The sequence below is a fragment of the Ursus arctos genome, unplaced genomic scaffold (assembly GCF_023065955.2).
Source record: "Ursus arctos isolate Adak ecotype North America unplaced genomic scaffold, UrsArc2.0 scaffold_6, whole genome shotgun sequence".
Classification (NCBI taxonomy): domain Eukaryota; kingdom Metazoa; phylum Chordata; class Mammalia; order Carnivora; family Ursidae; genus Ursus; species Ursus arctos.
This window is the reverse complement of record NW_026623078.1, coordinates 48918793-48941819: the sequence shown is the minus strand read 5'-3', so window position 1 is coordinate 48941819 and position 23027 is coordinate 48918793. Positions and strand designations below refer to the sequence as shown.

At 38.0% G+C, this 23027-nt stretch overlaps 1 protein-coding gene across 13 annotated transcripts in view; it reads right to left on the bottom strand.

Moving 5' to 3' along the window:
- The window catches only part of CPQ (carboxypeptidase Q), a 440125-nt gene that overhangs the window by 227356 nt on the left and 189742 nt on the right, over nt 1–23027 (bottom strand). For all 13 annotated transcript variants that reach the window (XM_057308086.1, XM_057308090.1, XM_057308083.1 and 10 more), the window contains one exon: nt 13847–14054. In XM_057308086.1, the coding sequence (XP_057164069.1) occupies nt 13847–14054 (208 nt within the window). The remainder of the gene's footprint in view (nt 1–13846; nt 14055–23027) is intronic.

Here is a 23027-nt window from a genome sequence, read left to right as displayed (position 1 = left end):
TGGCATAGAATAACAAGTCAATTTGGGCAATTCTCTTTTTTAAGAATTCAGTTGGTTAGCAGGACGCCAAGCAAAACACATAATTGGTTATAAAATGTTAATTTCTACCTGATTGTTGCAGAAGAACTAGTGGAGTGAAAATCCTGGAGAAAATCCAGGTGTTCTTCATTAGCTATTTCTTGGCCCTACTTTTAAGCTTAAAGTTTTCAAAACACAGACCCAGACAATTTAGTGAAGGAACAACATAGGGAGGTGGCTATTTTGGATAAGCTGGACTCCCCTTTCACAAAGGATTTACACAGTACATTTTTTGTTTTAATTTTGAAGTAAATATTTCAAAGTTTTGATTGCTTTCCTGTCTTCCTAAATCACGCATATGCATCTTAATTCCTCGCAGACTCGTCACTCTTAGGGACATTAGTTGCTACATCATATGATATAGTAAGCTCTTAGTGAGGGCCTTATACCCTAAATGCTATGATTTTTGAGTTCCGAGTATGCCTTGTCCTTCATTAACAGTTCCTAAAATGTGCCTTGCTGTGGCATACTTTTTGCATACACTTTTCTCTTTGCCCAGAACACCTCCCAATAAATTCCTTGTCCATCTATTAAATTCCTGCTCATCTCTCTCACCTTTGAGAAGCCAGCTTTCCTGACAGCTCAGACACAGTATTCCTTGCCTAGTGGCTTAAAATAATAAATATTTATTACCTCACATAGTTCTTGTGGGTTAAGAATTTGGGAGCAGAGAAGCTGGGTGGTTCTGGCTCAGGGTCTCTTATGAGGTGTGGTCAAGATGGTGGCCAGGGCTGCAGTCATCTGAAGGCTCAACTGGAACTGCTGGATTCACTTATTGGCTAATATGTGCTGGTGGATAAGAGAAGGCCCCCAGTTTCTCATCACATGGACCTCTCCACAGGGCCGTTGAGTAACCTCACAATATGGCAGCTGGCTTCTCCCAGAGTGAGTGATCCACTAGAAAGGACAAGGAGGAAGCCACATGTTTTTTATGTTCTAATCCCAGACATCACCCACCATCATTTCTGCCACAGTCTGTTCATTAGAAGCAAATCACTAAGTATAGCCTACACATGGGGAAAGGTAATCTGGCTCAATCTTTTAAAAGGAGAGCAAAGAATTTGTGGACAATTTTAAAACCACTGAGATTGCTCTTACTGCATTATACAGTAATTATTTATTCAAACAATTTCATTTTTCAGGTTGCGTTTTAGAGCATCCTTAAAGCATTTGTTCTATGCTGCATTAAGTTTCAGGGCTCTGGACAGTGACTGCAGCAAGTTATAGAGAAATCGAACTTTGAATGTTAACTCCCACTTATTAGATGTGTGTCTGACTTGAGTAATTTACTTGAATCTCAGCTTCTTCATCTGTATGTATGTATGTATGTATGTATGTATTTATTTATTTATTTTACTGGTAGAAACCAACCCTGAGTTTTATTTTTATTTTTTTTATTATATTCAGTTAGCCACTGTATCATCATTAGTTTTTGATGTAGTGTTCAATGATCTATTAGTTAAGTATAACACTCAGTGTTCATCACAACACGTGCCCTCCTTAATACCCATCACCCTGTTACCCCCTCCCCTCTGAAACCCCCAGTCTGTTTCCTGGGGTCCATAGTCTCTCATGGTTTATCTTCCTCTCTGATTTCTCCCCCTTCCCCTATGGTCCTCCATGCTATTGCTTATGTTCCACATATGAGTGAAATCAAATGATAATTGTCTTTCCACTGCTTGACTTACTTCACCTAGCATAATCCCCTCCAGTTCCATCCATGTCGATGTAAATGGTGGGTATTCGTCCTTTCTGATGGCTGAATAATATTCCATCGTCTATATGTACCACATCTTCTTTATCCATTCACCTGTTGAAGGGCATCTCAGCTCCTTCCACAGTTTGGCTATTGTGGACATTGCTGCTATGAACACTGGGGTGCATGTGCTCTTTCTTTTCACTACGTCTGTATCTTTGGGTTAAATACCTAGTAGTGCAATTGCTGGGCCATAGGATAGCTCTATTTTTAACGTATTGAGGAACCTCCATACTGTTTTCCAGAGCGTCTGTACCAGCTTGCATTTCCACCAACAGTGTAAGAAGGTTCCCTTTTCTCCACATCCTTGCCAACATTTGTTGTTTCCTGTTTTGTTAATTTTTGCCATTCTAATTGGTGTACGGTGGTATCTCATTGTGGTTTTGATTTGTATTTCTCCGATGGCTAGTGACGTTGAACGTTCTCTCATGTGTCTGTTAGCCATTTGTATTTCTTCTTTGGAGAAGAAAACAGACACTTCCCGTTCATGTCTTCTGCCCACTTTTTGACTGGGTTATTTGGTTTTTGAGTGTTGAGTTTGAGAAGTTCTTTATATATCTTGGGTATCAGCCCTTTAACTGTAATGTCATTTGCAAATATCTTCTCCTATTCTGTGGGCTGCCTCTTAGTTTTGTTGACTGTTTTCTTTGCTGTGCAGAAGCTTTTAATCTTGATGAAGTCCCAACAGTTCATTTTTGCTTTTGTTTCCCTTGCTTTTGGAGACGTGTCGCAAAAGAGGTTGCTCCAGCTGAGGTCAAAGAGATTGCTGCCTGTGGTCTCCTCTAAGATTTTGATAGATTCCTGTCTCACATTGAGGTCTTTCATCCATTTTGAGTTTATCTTTGTATATGGTGTGAGGGAATGGTCCAGTTTCATTCTTCTATATGTAGCCATCCAATTTTCCCAGCACCACTTATTGAAGGGACTGTCTTTTTTCCATTGGATATTTTTTACTGATTTTTCAAAGATTAGTTGACCAGAGAGTTGAGGGTCCATTTCTGGAGTCTGTATTCTGTGCCATGGTCTATGTGTTTGTTTTTGTTCCAAGAGCATGCTGTCTTGCTGATCAGAGCTTTGTAATATAGCTTGAAGTCAGGCAATGTGATGCCCCCAGCTTTGTTTTTCTTTTTCATCATTCCCTTGGTGATTTGGGGTCTTTTCTGGGTCCATAAAAATTTTAGAATTGTTTGTTCCAGCTCTTTGAAAAATGCTAATGGTATTTTAATAGGGATGGCACTGAAAGTATAAATTGCTCTGGACAGGATAGACATTTCAACAATGTTTATTCTTCTAACCCATGAGCATGGAATGTTTTTCCATCTTTTTATGTCTTCCTCAATTTCTTTCATAAGTGTTCTGTAGTTTCTAGAGTATATACCCTTTACCTCTGGTTAGGCTTATTCCTAGGTATCTTATGGTTTTTGTTGCTATTGTGAATGGAATCGATTCCTTAATTTCTCTTTCTATGGTTACATTGTTAGTGTGTAGAAAAGCAACTGATTTCTGTGCATTGATTTTGTATCCTGCCACATTGCTGAATTGCTGTATGAGTTCTAGTAATTTGGGGGTGGAGTCTTTTGGGTTTTCCACATAAAGTATCATGTCATCTGCGAAGAGGGAGAGTTTGACTTCTTCCTTGCCATTTGGATGCCTTTTATTTCTTTTTGTTGTCTGATTGCTGAGGCTAGGATTTCTAGCACTATGTCGAACAACAGAAGTGACAGTGGGCATCCCTGTCGTGCTCCTGACCTTAAGGGAAAAGATGCCTCATTTCCCTATTGATAACGATATTCGCCGTGGGCTTTCATTGATGGTTTTTATGATATTGAGGAATGTTCCCTCTATCCCTATACTCTGAAGAGTTTTAATCAGGAATGGATGTTGTATTTTGTTAAATGCTTTTTCTGCATAAATTGAGAGGATCATATGGTTCTTGTCTGTTTTTTTTATTGATGTGCTCTATCACATTGATTTGCAAGTGTGCAAATCCCAGGAATGAAACCCACTTGGTCATGGTGAATAATCCTTTTAATGTACTTTTGGATCCTATTAGCTAGGATCTTGTTGAGTATTTTGGCATCCATGTTCATCAGGGATATTGGTCTGTAATTCTCCTTTTTGATGGGGTCTTTGCCTGGTTTTGGGATCAGGGTAATGCAGGTCTCATAGAAGGAGTTTGGAAGTTTTCCTTCTGCTTCTATTTTTTGGAACAGCTTCAGTAGAATAGGTATCATTTCTTCTTTAAATGTTTGGTAGAATTCCCCTGGGAAGCCATCTGGCCCTGGACTTTTTTTTTTTTTTAAGATTTTATTTATTTATTTGACAGAGATAGAGACAGCCAGCGAGAGAGGGAACACAAGCAGGGGGAGTGGGAGAGGAAGAAGCAGGCTCATAGCGGAGGAGCCTGATGTGGGGCTCGATCCCATAACGCAGGGATCACACCCTGAGCCGAAGGCAGACACTTAACCACTGTGCCACCCAGGCGCCCCAACGGACTTTTGTTTTGGGGGAGGTTTTTGATTACTGCTTCAATTTCGTTACTGGTTATTGGTCTATTCAGATTATCTATTTCTACCTATTTCAGTCTTGGTAGTTTGTAAGTTTCCAGGAAAGCATCCATTTCTTCCAGGCTGCTTAATTTGTTGGCATATAGTTGCTGGTAATAATTTCTAATAATTGTTTCTTTTTCCTTCATGTTAGTCGTGATCACTCCCTTTTCATTTGTGATTTTATTAATCTGGGTCCTTTCTCTTTTCTTTTGGATAAGTTTGGCCAGTGGTTTATTGATCTTATTAATTCTTTCAAAGAACCAGCTTCTAGTTTCGTTGATCTGTTCAACTGTTTTTCTGGTTTCTATTTCATTGATCTCTGCTCTAATCTTTATTATTTCTCTTCTCCTGCTGGTTTAGGTTTTATTTGCTGTTCTCACTCCAGCTCCTTTAGGTATAAGGTAGCTTGTGCATTTGGGACTTTTCTAATTTTCCGAGAGAGACTTGGATGGCTATGTATTTCCTTCTTAGGACCACCTCTGCAGTATCCCATAGGTTTTGGACTGCAGTGGTCTATTTTGGAGAAAGTTCCATGTGCATTTGAGAAGAATGAGTATTCTGTTGTTTTAGGGTGGAATGTTCTGTATATATCTATGAAGTCCATCTGGTCCAATGTGTCATTCAAAGCTCCTATTTCTTTATTGATCTTCTGTTTAGATAATCTGTCCAATGTTGAGGGTGGAGTGTTAAAATCTCCTACTATTAATATATCATCATCGATCTGATTATTGTGGTTAATGGCTGGCTTATGTAGTCGGCTGCTCACATGTTGAGGGCATAGATATTTATAACTATTAGATTTTCTTGTTGGATGGACCCCTTACGAATGATATAGTGTCCCTCTGGATCTCTTATTACAGTCTTTGGTTTAAATTCTAATTTGTCTGATATAAGAATTGCTACCCCAGCTTTTCAGCTTCTTCATCTTTAAAGTGAAACTGTAATAATCAGCCCTGTTGTCAGGATTAAATGAGATAATACAGGTGAGAATACACTGCAAACTGTAAAGTACTGCAGGGTATGTTTGTACTGGGCCAGCCAGAACAAACCACTGCAGGCACTGGGTCAGTACTACAGAGTCTGAATTCACTTCCTGCTTTACTTAACTGCCATGCAAGGGGCCCTTTACCATCTCTTTGCCTCAAAATACTTCCTGAGTTTGTAACATAGAGTTCTACACAGAATAGGTATTCAACAAGCATTTGTTGCTGCTGATAATAACGCTGACGGTTGTACTGGTTTTCTTTCCACTTAGGGTAAAACAGGAAACTCTTTAGATAGCAGTATCTCACAAACTAGAATAGAAAAAGACTAAGAAGTTCAGGATAATGAATTGTCAGAGTACAGGTTCCAGGATAGAATAAACTTGTGTTTACTCCTAGCTCTTCCATGCAGAAGCTTTGTGAACTTTGTGATCTAAGCCTCGGTTTCTTCACCTGTAACATGGGGATAACAGCATGGCTTACTTGACAAGGTCACAGTGAAAATTAAAGGAGAATATGCATGAGAAGCATCTAGAATACTGCCTGTCACATGGTAAGCACTCCATAAATGTGGATTATTATTCATCTTATGATTATTATTAAATGACTCCATCATTAATAAAAGAAAGGTGCTCAAATCTATGAAAGATGGCAAGTCCCATTTGCTTGCAAGTCCCATTTTGCCCACTAGGATGACTTATTGAGTCCCGGAAAGAGTACTCTCCAAGGACCGCCTTGTCTACCTGGGTGGCTATCTATCTAAAACAGCCTGTCTGGCTTGAGCTATTTCCATTTGCTGTCTTTATGAGCCCAGAGGCATGCACAGCTATGAGCACATTTCAGAAATTTGAAAAATAAACAATGAAATGCCTCATGCTTGCCACACATGTATTTTTCCTTCTATGATTTAGGTTGGCTCGTTCTAAGCCATAAAAAGTTTATAATAAGAAAGAAAAAAAAAAGAATGAAATTTGCCAGCTTCAAACTCTTTAACCCCACCCCCCAAAACTTTCCAACTCAAGGTTAAGATGTGCACAAATGTTCCAACCAATATGTTCATGAAAGATTTAATAATTACTTTGCTTATGAAAGTTTAAACAGCTGCTTAAGTTAGTAAAAAGGCTCCCACCCAGGCAAAAATAACTTGCTGTACCCATTAAGGAGGTTTTACAGATCATCAGACTACATATTCAGATGCAAGGCAAAACTGCATTTGCTATACAGCCCCTAACTAGTCAATTCTGTATGGCGTGATTTTGTTCACCAGGTCAATCAGGTTTTGTTTATTCCTTCAACAAGGTCTTGACAGCATCAACGTTAAAGCTGTTTCCAAAGGAACTGCTGAGCTTTTCAATAATTTATTTTTAAAACATATACATGTGGAAGAGGCCATTCATTTTTCTTTAGGTTATTTTACAGCATAACTCCATGAACACAGGGTTCGTTATCAGACAGATTTAGACATTATAGGAGGTCACATCACATTCCTTTACAAAAAGAATAACACTACTCTTTGGGCTTTCATACATACTACTCCCTCTGCTTGGAGCATTCCCCATCCCACCCCCACCCCCATAAAGTTTAGCTTGGTTAACTGCTTGTGGTTAACTACTTAACCACATTGAGGAATCAACTGGATCTCTCCAGAAAGGCTTCCTTGGCTTCCCTGACCAGGATGTTTGAGCCCCTATTATACCCGGAAATGAGCCCCTATTATACCACGTAGCTGCCGTACAATGACACTTACCACCTTCTACAGTGGTTACTTGTTTACTTACTTGTCTCTTCTGCCCCAAGTACTATGAGGGTAATGTGATACAGCCAGCATATAGTAAGAGCTCAATAAATTCTTGTAGAATTAAGAAATGAATTCCACCCAAACTGCACTTTTCCTTCTTTTTCTCCCCTGTATTCAAACTTTAACAACTTCTGCCAATTTTATTTCCTAAATATTTCCTGAATCCTTCTCCTCTTTCCCAACACTATGTCAACTGTCCCAGTTCAAGTCCTCCTATCTCCTAGCTGAATTTCAGTCTTTGCCCCTTCTAATGTACACAGTGGCCAGAGTGTACTAAAATGCAAAGCTCCTGCTAAAACACTTCAGAAACTTCCTATTGTCAACAGGACAAAACCCCAGCCTTGCACATGGCATGTTAAGGCTGTGCTCTGGCCTTCTGATGTGCCCCTCCTATTTCTCAACTCCTTGCTTCTGCATAAGCTCTCCCCTCTCCAGTAAAGGTCAATATATATTGAGGGTCAGAAAGGCAAAACGGCCTACCAAGAAAATGTAAGAGGTAGGATTTGAATTCTACTGGCTATATTTCTAACTACAGTGTTAAATGCTGCCCACTCGACACTATTGCTAACTGTCATGCCTGACACATACCGGGTGCTCAATAAATTTGTGTTGTATTAATGAGTGAACAGTTTTTTTAAATGAATATATAATAAACACCAAAACATAAGCTACCCAGTGACTCTTATGCCTCTATCCTACTGTTTCTCAAAAAGTTTGGGGAATATTACAAATATTTAAACTTTTTAAAATTCCCAGAGTATACTAACATAATAAAAGTTTAGGAAGTGTCACACACACACAAAAAAAAAGAGTTTATTTTACTTTTTCAGTAGAAGAGTTCCTAACTCTATCTGAACACAGAATGTTAAAAAACAAACAAACAAAACACTTACCAACACCGCTACTCTGTCAAATAATGAAAGGGCTCCCACTATGTCTTGTTATTATCTAACAGCATACAATGTGTGTACCAGCAGTCCGATGATAATCCCCAAGGTTTTTTGTTTTTTTTTTAATAATGTAATTTTAAGGCCGGAAATGACCTTTGAGTTTTCTCAAAGTCCCCCATTCTGTAGTTGAAGAATTGAGTGGGCCAAGGTCATTCACCTTATTCGTGGCAGAAATAAAACAGAACCAAGGCGTGGCAACACCCACGCTGTGTTCCTTCCATTATTCCATACCAGTGATTCTCAATCTGGGGTGACTTCTGTCCCAGACATTTGGCAATGTCTGGAGTTGTTTTGACAGTCATGGTTATAGGGTGTGGGGGAGAGGCCAGGGCTGCTGCTAAATATTCTACATCGCACAGAACAGACCCCACAACAAAGAATTATTTGGCCCCAAATGCTAATAGTGTAGATATTAAAAAACCCTACCCCCCCACCACACACAAAGAAAAAGTGAGCTATCCAGTTAACAAACTAGAGCTTTCATCTCAATGTTTCCCACTGGCCTGCACAGTGCTGCATTATATTTGAAATAATACTTCATATGAAACTGAAGTTGTTCTTTGAATCCATGAAAATAACTGCTATAGGAAAAATGCATGTATAGAAAAACAATTTCACTCATCAAGGCTTTATCAAAATGGGTTTGGATATTATCAACCAAAAAAAAAAAATCTGAAACACTATTCCACACAATTCCCTCAGAAGACTTCTGGAATATATTAACATTTTTAAAATACTGCATTTACTAGGTAAAACCTCAGAATAAGGCCTAGGAAATATCACTGAGGAGCAAAAGAAATGGGCCAGCCCCAAAAGTCAACACTAGAGAATCTGTTCTCAGGAGAGAGTCTGTCCTACAAGGTGCACTAACTCCCTAGTTTCAGGTCATTGGTCCCTTTGTCAGGTCAGTTTGAGCGCAACACTCCTTCTGTGTTTGCCTGTTTGTTGGAATGAAGTACCCTGGACGCATCATAAAGTAAAGCCAGGAAAGGGCTATTCGGCCTAATGGCAGGACAGGGTCCCCCCTACACTGGCATGATTCTGGGCTTGGAGGAGGCAAAACGTGTCACTGTGGGTTCCTTAGGAAGAGGGTAGCATTAATGTGCATAATACCCCTACTCTGCCGTTTTCACTATGGAAACTCAATAAAGTATTTGTATTACCATCATTTTTAAAAGCCTATGGTTAATTCAGTACTTAGAGCTTACGGCTGAATTATGCAATAGGGTTTCAAAATGTGTTAATGCTCCATCAATCACATATATACTTTTCTAGAGCTGAAAATCACCACACCTTGTCTATGGTTCTTGGGCCAAACGAGAAGGATTCTTTATGTGCTAACCACTTTTCTTTCACTGAAGTGCTGTGTATGAATAATGAGATATAAGGGGTTGTGCTGGGTGTTAGCACGGAAGAGTGTCTGCCGGCCACTGTGTGTCAGCCTACCCTCAAGTCACCCAGGACGTTTGATCTGCACGCAGAATAATAGAAATTGCAATAAACCCTCCTTCTTTTTAGAGCTAATTTCCACTGCAAGTCATTTGCACAGCATTATTTAACACTCTCTTTAGTGGGATACGGAGCAAGGTGGGGAGGATGTGTCAGACAAAAGTTAGTCAACCTAAACTATCAACCTACATAACCTAATGTTTATGGCACTGCTGCCATTACAGTAGTCCCCTCCTTATCCACAGGGCACACATTCCAAGATTCCCGGGGGATGCCTGAAACCACGGTAACATCGAGTCTTATTTATACTATAGTTTTTTTCTATACATACATACCTATGATAAAGTTTAACTTCTACATTCGGCACAGAGCCTAACAACAGTCACATAATAAAATGGAACAATTATAATAGCATGCTGTAATAAATGTGTGAATGCAGTCTCTCTCTGAAAATACCTTACTGTGCTGTACTCACTCTTCTGATGAGGATGTGTGAGGATAAAATGCCTACGCGATGAGCCGCAGTGAGGGCAATGAGGTAGGCACGTGACGTAGCCTTGGTTGCTGCTGCCTTGACCTTACTGCAGGGGGAGGAGCATCTGCTTCCGGACTGTGGCTGACCCCAGGTAACTGACCCGACGCAAGGCGAAACCGCGGATAAGGCAGGACTACTGGACTTATCCTTAAAAACAAAGCTGAGCGATCTTCAGCAAGTTTGCCGGAGTTGAGGAGAGCCGGACTCCCTCACTAGCCAATGAGAGAACGGTTCTTAGTTGGCATTTGAATCTCCATCAGACGTATCTTCCCCTCCTTCAGTCTCATTTTCTGCTCGCTTCTGAGCATTCATTTTCTGCTACATAATTTCCTCTTACCTATAACTGCCTCCCTCCCTCTACATCTCTTTTCCTCTGTCTTCTGCTCACCTCTGATTACTCACCCCAGTATTTATCTTTATCATAACCTTTATCTTATAGGGAACAGGAGAGGGGGTCTGACAGCAGGGAAACACCAGTTAGAGATCAGCATTTTAAAACAGCTCTGAGTTGCACTGCAAAAATAGGGGAGAGATTGGAAGAAGAAAAATCGGGGGGGGATGGCAAGGGCCCGAATTAGGACAATGATGACAGTAAAGGCAAGACGGAACAGACTTTTTTTTTTTTTAACATGCTGAAAGTAGACTTAATGGGATGTGGTGCCTGGCTGTAGGTCAGTGATAAAGAGAGAAAATGAAAACTAACGTGAAGTGCTTGAACCGTGCTGGCAGGTAAACATGGCTCCTTTCACAGAGACAAGAAACTAAAGCAGCTGATCAGGTTCGAAGGAGTTGAGGTGTTCAGGTTTGGACAATACAGAGCTGCCTTTAGGGGTGATGTCCAATATGTCAATGGACAATCAGTATTCTAAATGGGCAGAAGAACTTCTAGATTTAAAAGGAATTGAGCTTAAGAAAATTCTCCAACCATTTTCTCCTTTACCTCCTCTCTTCATTTTACTAAAACATAATATGTGTTGAGAAGCTGCTACATGCCAAGTCCTAGGATAGGCATTAATGAAAAGCAAGAAAAAAAGTAAACTGAGTGCCTGCTCAGGGCGTTAGCAAGCCCTGGCGGGAGATGACATAAGAGCACACAGTGCTGAGATGAGGGGAGGGTTACCTGAGGAATCTTCATGGAAGGGGCAGCATTTCTCAGGGATGGACTATGCTTTTTCAGGATCGTTAACTCACCTAACGCCCAGAGGGAAGAGCACATGCTTGCCGCTCCCCTGTGGTTTTAAGCAGACTCTGAGGCAGATTCCTCCCCTGTACTCATCCACATTCCTTCTGTGGAAGTAATACTGTGACTTCTTTGTGGGAGAACTTGTGTTAATTTTCTCCTTTGTGAATCTTGGTAACAACGTATTTATAACCAATGTCTGGAATGCTATGCAATGCTAGGGTAGAGGTAAAAGTTTAATCTGGAGTCTTGGGAACTCTCTGGAATCTACCCACCTAGAGAAGATGCTACCCCCACAGAATACAGATACTGAAGCACCTGGTGGAGATCAGGGTGCTTAAAATTCAGGCTGACCCAGCAATTCTACTCCTAGGCATTTACATAAAGAGAAATGAAGACGTAGGTCCACGGAAAGACTTACACAAGAGTATTCACAGAAGCTCTACTCAGAACAGTCAAAAACTAGAAACCACCCAAAGGTCCACAACTGCTGAACGGATAAGCAAGCTGTGGTATATCCATGCAATAAAATATCACTCAGCAGCAATATGAAGGGATGGACAACTGCTAAAACCACATGGATAATCTCAAAAGCGTTATATGTGAGTGAAAGGAGCCAGACTCGGAAGACTGCACTATGGTTCCACTTTCATGAAATTCTAGAGAAGAAAAAACTCTAGTTCTAGAAAGCAGATTAGTAGTTACCAGGGGGCAGGGGAGTGGAGGACAAGATGGACAGCAAAGGCACACGAGGTAAGGTTTGGAGTGATGAAAATATTCTCTATTAAGAGCGTTGTCGTGGTTACATTACTGCACACATTTTTCAAAGTTCAATGAATTGTACGCTTGAATTTGGTAAATTTATGTAATTATACTTCCATAAAGCTGATTTTTTTTTTTTTAATCAACCTGAGCTGAGGATTAGGCCCAAGCATTCCCATCCAGAAGATACCAGTGGCCCTTAGGAAGCTGTGTGAGCCAGCACTACCACAGCCTTCTGGCTGCTCCAGCCCCAAGAACTCCTTTAGCTCAGACCTTGACACGCCCTGGCTGCTTCCGACTAAGGCTCCCAATAACTCACGCTCCTCTGGCCACCCAGCCTAGGGATCAGAGCAGGCTGCTCACCCAGACAATGGATCATAGATAATCCTGACCCTTCCTGCCCTCGGCTCGCAGCCTTAACAATGGCAACACTTCATCCTGGAACTACTGACTGGGGAAAATACCTGGTAAGGATTATACTTTAAGGAGTCTGACTCCTTAGTACCTGGAATATAGACTCTGAGCTCTTCTGTGGTTATCAGGTTCCTAAAGGGCAAGGGGCTTGTTTGTTTGTTTTCTCAACATTGGAAACTAGAGTTTCTCTATAGCTATTTGACTCCCTATGGTCCTACTGAGATCTTGCTTTTCCATTATCCCTGTGGCTACAAGCCTAAGGCTGATGCATGCCTACATCCTGGATGTAATTTGGGAAGGAGGAAAAGAGTCCTGAACATAACACAAACCTTCACTGTAACAGAGCTCTCATGTCTGGGAGAGGTCCTGAGTTAGGACATGTACAGAAAATTTGTTTCTCCATCATTATTCGCTTTTTCCTTCATCCCATTTACCTTTTTAAGCAAAATACAAGCCTGTAACTCTGGAATAACTTGATGTATACATGCTATTCTCAGAGTTTCAATAACTACTAACAGAGGAAATTTGCACCTGACACCTTATCAGACTGGTTTTTGGTATACTTGGTGTCATATGAAGTAAACTTCCATTCAGTGAGTGTCTGCATTGTAGCAAACACTGTGCTAGGCTGTTTGATGTGCGGGGCTAGTGGAGTCCTCACAATAATCCTGCTACATTACATATACCACGCCTTCTTTGCAGAAAAATTCTCAAAGACTCCGAGAATAAGTACCTTGCCAAACTTATTTAACCTTCAGCTAGCACAGAGTCTGAATTTACCTCTAGTATTATTTGATTTTCCAACTTTGCTAAGGAAAAAAAAATACTTCAGGAAATTACTGTGGTTTAAAACTTGGTTTAACATTTATAAGGTCCTGATTTTGAGTCCCTTCTCAGCCACTTACTAGCTGTGTAGACCTCAGGCACCTGAGTTTCCTTCTATGTTACTTTCCTCACCTGTAAAATGATGAAAATAAATCCTACTTCACTGAGTTTTGAAAGACTCAAATAACATAATGCACACAATGAGAACAGTAACTATTAGCTAGCGGTATGATCTCAATTGCCAACCTGGCTCCAAATGGAATAAATATCACACACACGCACACGCACACACACACGCACACATATGTGTGTGTGCGCACAGCTACTTAGAGGTTGAATTTCCACACCATGGATCCTATTTCACTCTTCAATTCATATAAAATTTTTGGTGGGAAACATATATGTATATAATTGTATACATACATATATATAAAGATCCTGCCTTCAATGAGTTTATAAGGACCATCTTTGTAAATTCATGTTCTCTCTTTGTCCAGCCATCTCTAAAAACTGATACTTGACCACAAAACCCTGCTCCCAGACAGCCCATGCACCTCCTCCACTCACCTGCTCTGGGTACTTGCTACCAATGATCTCTGCTACAGTGTTGAAGGAATCAGCATCTGGGTAGTTCTTTGCCCCCATCTTCAGCTGAATAACAATTCTGTTCCCACGAGAAGCCATTCTTGACATCATTTCTGCATCTTCCACTGTAATACAAGCTGTTGGGATTTTTGGCACACCATCCTGGTATTCCTGAATACCTGTGTGAGGACTTGAGAAAAGAAGCCACCAGGTTACCTTAAAAGTAGAAATGGACCAAAAGTATTTTTTTAAGTGTCCATATTTGGCATTTGACTCTCACTGATCTTTGTTTGCATATGAGAAATAGGACGGGTGGGCAATATTGGTTTATTTGCTTTTGATGTGAATTTTTCTTTTTGGTAAAAATAACTTAGAACTTCAATTTAATGATCATCCCATGGAAAACACTACATGAAATTTATTTTGGTAATTTGATGATCCTTTAAAGTCGCAAACTGCCTCAAACTCAAAAGAACATTAAGAGCGCCTTCATGACCAAGAGGTGAGTGAACACATGTGTTCGAGGAGACAAAGAAAGCTCGGAAGCCCATCAAGGCTATACTGCAGACGACCCACACATCTGGAAGAAAACTGCCCACATACATCCAGCTCTCTGGTCACGGCCTGGCTCTGGGGATACTCTCTTCCCACTCAAACACAGAGATCCAAACATGCAGCCCCGAACTGGTAGTAGAACACTTTGCAGGAAAACTGTAGAACAATGGGAAATATTGGTGTTTCCATGAAGAAAAGTGCTGAATAAACCCAGTCCCTGATTTCACTGCTACAAGAAAAAGAAAACTATGATAATTTTGGCACTAAAAAAGAAATATTACCCCAACAGTCAAGTTTTTCCTGGTAATTTCCAGATGCTTCTTAAATTACTAGAAACACTTGTAATTAAAGTTTCTATTAATCTAGTGTTGATTCAATCTCTATGCATGCTAATTGAGTTTATCAAATTCATTTTCTAAAATTGCTCTTTCAAACCGTCCCTTTTCGCTCCTGAGGTATGACTCCAAATCCTCCCAAACCACAGCTCCCTCGGGACCAAGCTGGCACAACTTCAGAGTGCGCACCACACCCTATCAGCCTATCCCCATCTTCTGTGAAGGTACAAGCTAACGGCCTCCCTTTTAACAGTAATTTTTCTTTTCCTATTTCCATGTTTGTCCAGGTTGCCTCATATTTGCAGGAAGCCCTGTCTTCTTCTCTCAGCCACAACACATTTCTCTCCTATAGATGTGACTCCAACCTCGACATGCATAAATATGATGATCCAGTCTTATCACTGCTTTCTTGGTGTGACTGCACTGTTGTGACAATATGTCTGGTGACTACTTACTTAGAGAAATTGCATAGCAAAATGATTAAGACTGTGGAGTAAAATCATCTAGGTTCAAATGGGGGCTCTGGCACTTATTGCTAATTGACCTTGGGCAAATTATATATACATGCTTCAGTGGTTTCATCTATAAATAAGAGCGATAATAATAATACTTAATTCACAGAGTTATTTTGTAGATTCAATCAATTTATACAAGTGAATCACTTGCCATGAAACATAGCACTCAATAAATGCTAAATATTTATTTTGTTAACTTGTCTATTACATTATCCCTGCAGAGAAAGTCTAATTTCAAATCCTTAGCATCATCTTAGCACACCCTCTATGAACATTTCTTAAATATCAGTCTTCATCAAGAGAGAGACAAACGACTTATAAACTCAAAAATTGTAATACAGAAACCCTGAATCTGAATCCCTGCTCTGGAATATACCTAATCCACTCTAACTTCAGGTTCAGGGTGGGCTATGGAGTCACATAACCTAGGTCAAATCCTGGTTCTACTATGACATGAAGCAACCCACATGAAACCTGTTTCTGAGTTTCCACATCTGTAAAGTAGAGAATAATACTAGTATTGACTTCATAAGATTGCTATGAGGATAAAAGATAGTATATATAAAGAATTTCAAACAGTATTTGGCATATTATAATTATTTAATAAATACTAGTTATTATTATTTCTTCAGTGCAATTTTTCCCTGAAAATTTCCCTGAGTTGGTAGGGTGATTAATGACCAAAAGTACTCTGAAACATGTAGGAAGACAATCCAAATATTTATTGTTCAGATTACCTTACATGATGTCTGGGATTCAACAAACTCTCTTTGTTCTCAGAATCTCTTACTCAAGAGGAGGTCAGTGTAACATTTCTCAACAGGCTCTTTTTTTTAAGTTTTTATTTAAATTCCAGTTAGTTAACACACAGTGTAATATTGGTTTCAGGTGTACAGTATAATGATTCAACACTTCTTACAACACCTGGTGCTCATCACAAGCGCACTCCTTAATCCCCATCACCTATTTAACCCATCCCTCCACCCACCTTCCCTCTGGTAACCATCAGTTTGTCCTCTATAGTTAAGAGTCTGTTTCTTGGTTTGCCAATCTCACTTTCTTTTCTTTCCTTTACCTCGTTTGTTTTGCTTAAATGATGTTCCTGAACAAATTTGTACCAATAAGTTACAGGTAAGTAAGTTGGACATGTACCCATGGCTCCAATGAGGAACCCAGCACTGAAAGGCATCTTCCAACTATGGTTCTGAATTCAAGATAGAAAAGCCTTTGTGATGGGGCGCCTGGGTGGCGCAGTCGTTAAAGCGTCTGCCTTCGGCTCAGGGCGTGATCCTGGCGATCCGGGATCGAGTCCCACATCAGGCTCTTCCACTGTGAGCCTGCTTCTTCCTCTCCCACTCCCCCTGCTTGTGTTCCCTCTCTCGCTGGCTGTCTCTCTGTCACATAAATAAATAAAATCTTTAAAAAAAAAAAAAAAAAAGAAAAGCCTTTGTGATTTGTTTCTGCAATTAAGAATGTCCTCCAGTAGTGCAATCCAGCACTGTTTAGTAGAAGTGGGCAGAATGAGGACTCAACACTTTTATCTAGAGTCCTGTACTTTCATTGCCAATTGTTCTATAGGGGATGACCAGCATTAAACACTACCTCCCTGCTCCCACTTATAACCCCACCTGCAATTTAACAATAGCAAAGGGTAAACTATAAAGGAAGCTGTAAAAAAAATCAAAATGATTATGTTTAAAAATTAATACCAATTCTTTAGAAACTCTTCCAAAAATTTAACTTACCCTACAAGGTCACTATTACTGATATCAAAACCAGACAAAGATATCAAAGAAAAGAAAACTACAGACTAACATCTTTTATGAATATAAAAGCAAAAAAAAAAAAAAATCCGCAACAAAATATAAGCAAACTGATACCAGCAACAAATAAAAAGGATTATACACCATGACCAAGAGGGATTTATCCCAGTAATGCAAGGTTGGTTTAACATCCAAGAATCAATCAATGTAATATATCATATAATAGAAAAGGACAAAAGCCACATGATCGTCTCAATAGATAGCGAAAAAGCATTTGACAAAAGCTAACACTCCTTCATGATATTAAAAAAAAAAAAAGGTATAGTAGTAAGAAATCATGGCACTGGTATAAGGATAGACATAGATCAATAGAATAGAATTTAAAGTCCAAAAATAAACCTTTAAAAGAATGGTCAGTTCATTTTCAACAAGGGTGTCAAAATAATTCAATGGATATAGAAAAATATTTTCAAAGAAACGGTGCTGGGCCCAACCAAATATCCACATGTAAGAGAAAAAAGAGAAAAAAAGCTATATATCACAACATATATAAAATATATATATATATATATATATATATATATATATATATATATACAAAAATCAATCACAGGGTGCACCTGGATGGCTAAGTTGGCTGTGTCCAATTCTTGATTTGGGCTCAGGTCATGATCTCAGGGTCATGAGATCGAGCCCTGAGTCAGGCTCTGTGCTGGATGTAGAGCCTGCTTAAGATTCTCTCTCTCCCTCTTTCTCTGCCCCTCCCCCACCTCCTTTCTCTCTCTAAAAAAATAAAAACAAAGATAAAAATAAAAATGAGGGGCGCCTGGGTAGCGCAGTCGTTAAGCGTCTGCCTTCGGCTCAGGGCGTGATCCCGGTGTTCCGGGATCGAGTCCCACATCGGGCTCCTCCGCTGGGAGCCTGTTTCTTCCTCTCCCACCCCCCTGCTGTGTTCCCTCTCTCGCTGGCTGTCTGTCACATAAATAAATAAAATCTTTAAAAAAATAAAAATAAATAAAAAAATAATAAAAATAAAAATGAAATAAAATCCTTAAAAAAAATAATCACAGACCTAAATGTAAGAGCTAAAACATTAAAACTTCATGACCTTCCTTGGGTAATGGAATTGTTCCTTAGATACAACACCAAAATCATAAGCAACAAAAGAAAAAATAGATAAATTGAACCACCAAAATTGTAAACCTTTGTATTTCAAAAGACACCATCAAAAAGTGAAAAGACAATGCACAGAATAGGAGAAAATTTTTGTAAATTATGTACCTGATAAGGCACTTATATCTAAAATATACACAGACCTCTTAAGAACTCAAAAATAAAATAGCTACCTAATTAAAAAATGGGTAAAGAATATGAATAGACTTTCTTCAAACAAAATATACAGATAATGAGCACCTAACAGGATGCTAAATATCATTAGACATCAGGAAAATGCAAATCCAAACCACAATGAAACGCCATTCATACCCACTAGGATGGCTATGATCAAAAAGGCAGAGAAAGTATTGCCAAGGATGTGGAAAAATTTGAAATCTTTGTACATTGCTGATGTGAATGTAAAATGGTGTAGTCACTTTAAAAACAATTTAACAGTTCCTTTAAAAGTGAAACATGTACTACTAGGTATATACTGAAGAGAAATGAAAATATATATTCACACAAAAACTTGCACACAAATGTTCATAGCAGCATTATTCATAATAGTCAAAGGTAAAAACAACCCTTATGTCCAGCAGCTCATGAATGGATAAATAAAGTGTACGTCCCTACAATGGAATATCATTCAGCAATTAAAAAATTATGTTCTTATACATGCTGCAACATGGAGGAACCTTGAAAACATTATATTAAGTGAAAAAAGTAAAAAAAAAAAAAAAAAAAGACCACATATTGTAAGACTCCACTTATATGAAATGTTTAGAATAGGTAAATCCGTAGAGGTAGAATGTAAATTTTACGTTGCCTAGAGCTGGTTGGGGGCAAGGAAAATGGGCAGTGAATGTTAACAGGTATGGCGTTTCTTTGGGAGATGATGACAATGTTCTAAAATTAGTGATGGGTGTTGTACAACTTCGTGAATATCAGCTCTCCTGATTCACCAGTTTGCTGCCTATAGATCTTGGGACTTCACAGCCTCCACAATCATATGAGTCAATTCCTCATAATAAATCTCTTCATCTATCATCTGTCTATCTACCTATCTATCTACTATCTATATCTATATATAGATATAGATATATCCTACTGGTTCTCTTTATTTCTAGAGAATCATGACTAAAACAGCCACAATGAGTCAAATTTCTTTTTATTTGCAGCCAAATATATTCCCAACATTTGCAATGACCAAAATAGCTAAATGGTGCATTACATATTTAAAAATTATAAATATTAATCTTAAACCTTTCTTTTCACAAACATACAGCTTCATATAAAATAAATAAATCCAAATCAAAATTACTGAAAGAAGCCATTATATCACTTAGCATTATCTATTCCAGTGCATGTATTGCATGGTGCACTGGGTGTTATACGCAACTCATGAATCATGGAAATTTACATCAAAAACCAGGGATGTACTGTATGGTGACTAACATAATATAATAAAAAAATATTAGTATAAAAAAAAAGAAGCCATTATAAAGGATTCTGGGAAGATAGTGAAGTAAACCTGCCCTATAAGAAGTGTTCAAGGGAGTCCTACAGGGTGAAATGAAGACACTAGACAGTAACTTGAAGCCATATAAAGAAATTAAGATCTCAATAAAGATAAATAGACAATTATAAAAGCTATTTTTATTGTAACAATGGTTTGTAGTTCCACTTTCATGTTTTCTAAATGATTTAAGAGACTAATGCATTTAAAATAATTATTAGTTTATTTGGGGACACATAATGTATTAAGATGTAACTTGGTGATATCAGTGACCAAAAAGCATGGGGATGAAGCTGAAAAGGATCAGAGTTTTTATATGTTATTGAAGTTAAACTGGTATAAATTCAAATTAAAGTCCTATAATTTAGGATGTTAAATGTAATCCCCATTGTAACCACAAAGAAATACTTCTAGAATATAAACAAAAGGAAATGAAAAAGAAATGTAAACATTCCACTATAAAAATCAGTTAAACACAAAAGAAGACAGTAATGAAGAGAATGAGGGACCAAAAAAAACCCTAAAAAACATAAAAAAAGCAAATAGCAAAATGAAAGAAATAAGTCCCTACTTAGCAATAATTACTTTGAATGTAAATAGATTAAAATCTCTAATCAAAAGGTGGAGATTGGCAGAAAGGATTTTTTAAATTATCTAATTATATTCTATCTACAAGAGACTCACTTTAGAGCTAAAGACACAAATATTTTGAAAATAAAAGGATGGAAAAAGATATTCCATGCAAATATTAAACAAAAGAGAATAGGGATGACTATACTGATATCAGACAAAATTGACTTCAAATAAAAAAGGGTTATAAGAGACAAAGAAGAACATTATCTATTAACGAAGAGGTCAATACACCAAGAAGATATTAACAATTATGAACATTTATGCACCTAATGGCAGTCAGCCAATATATATGAAGCAAAAATTGACAGAATTGAAGGTAGAAATAGACAGTTCTAGAATAATAGTTTGAGACTTCAATACTCAACTCTCAATAGTGGCTAGAATAACCTGTGACATACACCTGTTCATAAACGTTCTCCTCTTGAGTGGTCCCTCAGCATTTAGCTCTAGCCTCTAGGGATAAAAGCAAGTCCTAAAGGAGATGGTGTTTCAGAGATCTACTCGCCTCGTATCCACCCAAAACACACTTTTGTCCATGAGTCCCCTTGATAAACCATTTCTTATCAAACTGGACTTCTCAATCTTTTTCTTCAGTTTTATGTCTCCTTCAGCCTTTAGAAGTCATTTTGTGTATACTTTCCTTTCACAGAACAACCAGACAGAAGATAAGTAAGGAAACAGAGGACTTAAAGAACATTATTGTTTTAAAGCCACTAGATCTAACAGACCACTCTATCCAAAAACAGCATACACACTCTTCTCAAGCACATGGAATGTTTTACAGGATAGACCATGTTAGGCCACAAACTGAGTCTCAACAGATTTAAAAAGGTATATATATCATGCAAAGTATCTTTCCTGGCCACAACAGAATGAAGTTAGAAAAATGACAGAAGGAAAATGAAAAATCACAAATTTGTGGAAACTAAACAACAACACTCTTAGCCAGCCAATGGATCAAAGAAGAAATCACAAGGGAAATTATAAAATTTTTAGCTATGGATGAAAACAAAACCACAACATACCAAAATATATAGAATGCAGTAAAAGCACTGCTAAAAGGAAAGTTTAGAGTGATAAATGCTTACATTAAAAAACAGGAAAGATCGCAAATCAACCACCTATCTCTACAACTTAAGGAACAGAAATAGAAAAAGAAGAACAAACTAAACTCAAAGCTAGTGAAAGAAATGAAATAAAGTTTAGAACAGAGATTTTTAAAAAAAGATTGGAGCAGAGATAAATGAAACAGAGAATAGAAAAACAAAAGAAAAATCAATAAAACCAAAAGTTGGTTCTTTGAAAAGATCAACAAAATTGACAAACCTTTAGCTAGATGGACTAAGAAATAGAGAGAGAGCAGTCACATTACTAAAATCAGCAATAAAACTGGGGACATTACTACCAATTTCACAGAAACAAAGGATTATAAAAGAGTATATGGACAATTATATGCTAACAAGTTGGATAACCTAAATGAAATGGACAAATTTCTAGGAACACAAAACCTACCAACCCTATATCATGAATAAATAGAAAATCTGGTGATGGGTATTAAGGAGGGCACGTATTGCATGGTGCACTGGGTGTTATACGCAAGTAATGAATCATGGGACTTTACATCAAAAACTAGGGATGTACTGTATGGTGACTAACATAATATAATAAAAAATATTACTATAAAAAAAAGAGAAAATCTGAATACATCTGTAACTATAGTAAGGAAACTGAATTAGTAATCAAAAAATCTCCTGACAAGGGAAAACCCTGGACATGATGACTTCAAGGGCAAATTCTACCTAACATTTAAAGAAGAACTAACATCAACCTTTCTCAAACTTTTTTAAAAATTAAAGAGGAGGGATTACTTTCTAATTCATTCTATGAAGCCAGCATTACCCTAATATCAAAGCTAGGCAAGGACACTATGAGGAATAAACTATAGACCAATAACCCTTAGAAACACTGATGTAAAAATTCTCAACAAAATACTAGCAAACAACAGCATATTAAAAGGATTATACACCATGACTAAGTGGAATTTATTTTTGGAATTCAAGGATGGTTCAACATACAAAAATCAATCAATGTAATTTTCCACATGAACAGAATTAAAGGGGAAAATATGATCATGTTAAGTAGTGAAGAAAAAGCATGTGACAAATTCCAAGACCCTTTCATGATAAAAACACTCAAAAAACTAAAAATAGAAAGAAATTACCTCAATATAATTAAACCCATATGTGGAAAGCCCAAAGCAAACATACTCAATGGTGAAAAACTGAAAGCCTTTCCTCTAAAATCAGGAACACAGAAAGGATGCTAACTTTTGCAACTTCTATTCAATATAGTACTGAAAGTTCTTGCCAGAGCAATCAAACAAGAAAAAGAAAAGGTATCTAAATTAGAAAGGAAAAAGTAAAATTATATTTGTTCACAAGTGATGCAATCTTACATGTACAAAAGGCTAAAGACTCTGCACAAAAAAAACCTGTTAGAACTAATAAATGAATTCACCAAAGTAACAGGATACAAAGCCAACACATAAAAATCAGCTGTATTTCTATACATTAAGAATGAACAATCTGAAAAGGAAACTACAAAAACAATTCCATTCACAACAGCATTGAAAAGACTAAAATACTTAGGAATGAACTTAACCAAGGAGGTGAAAAACTTGTACAGTGAAAA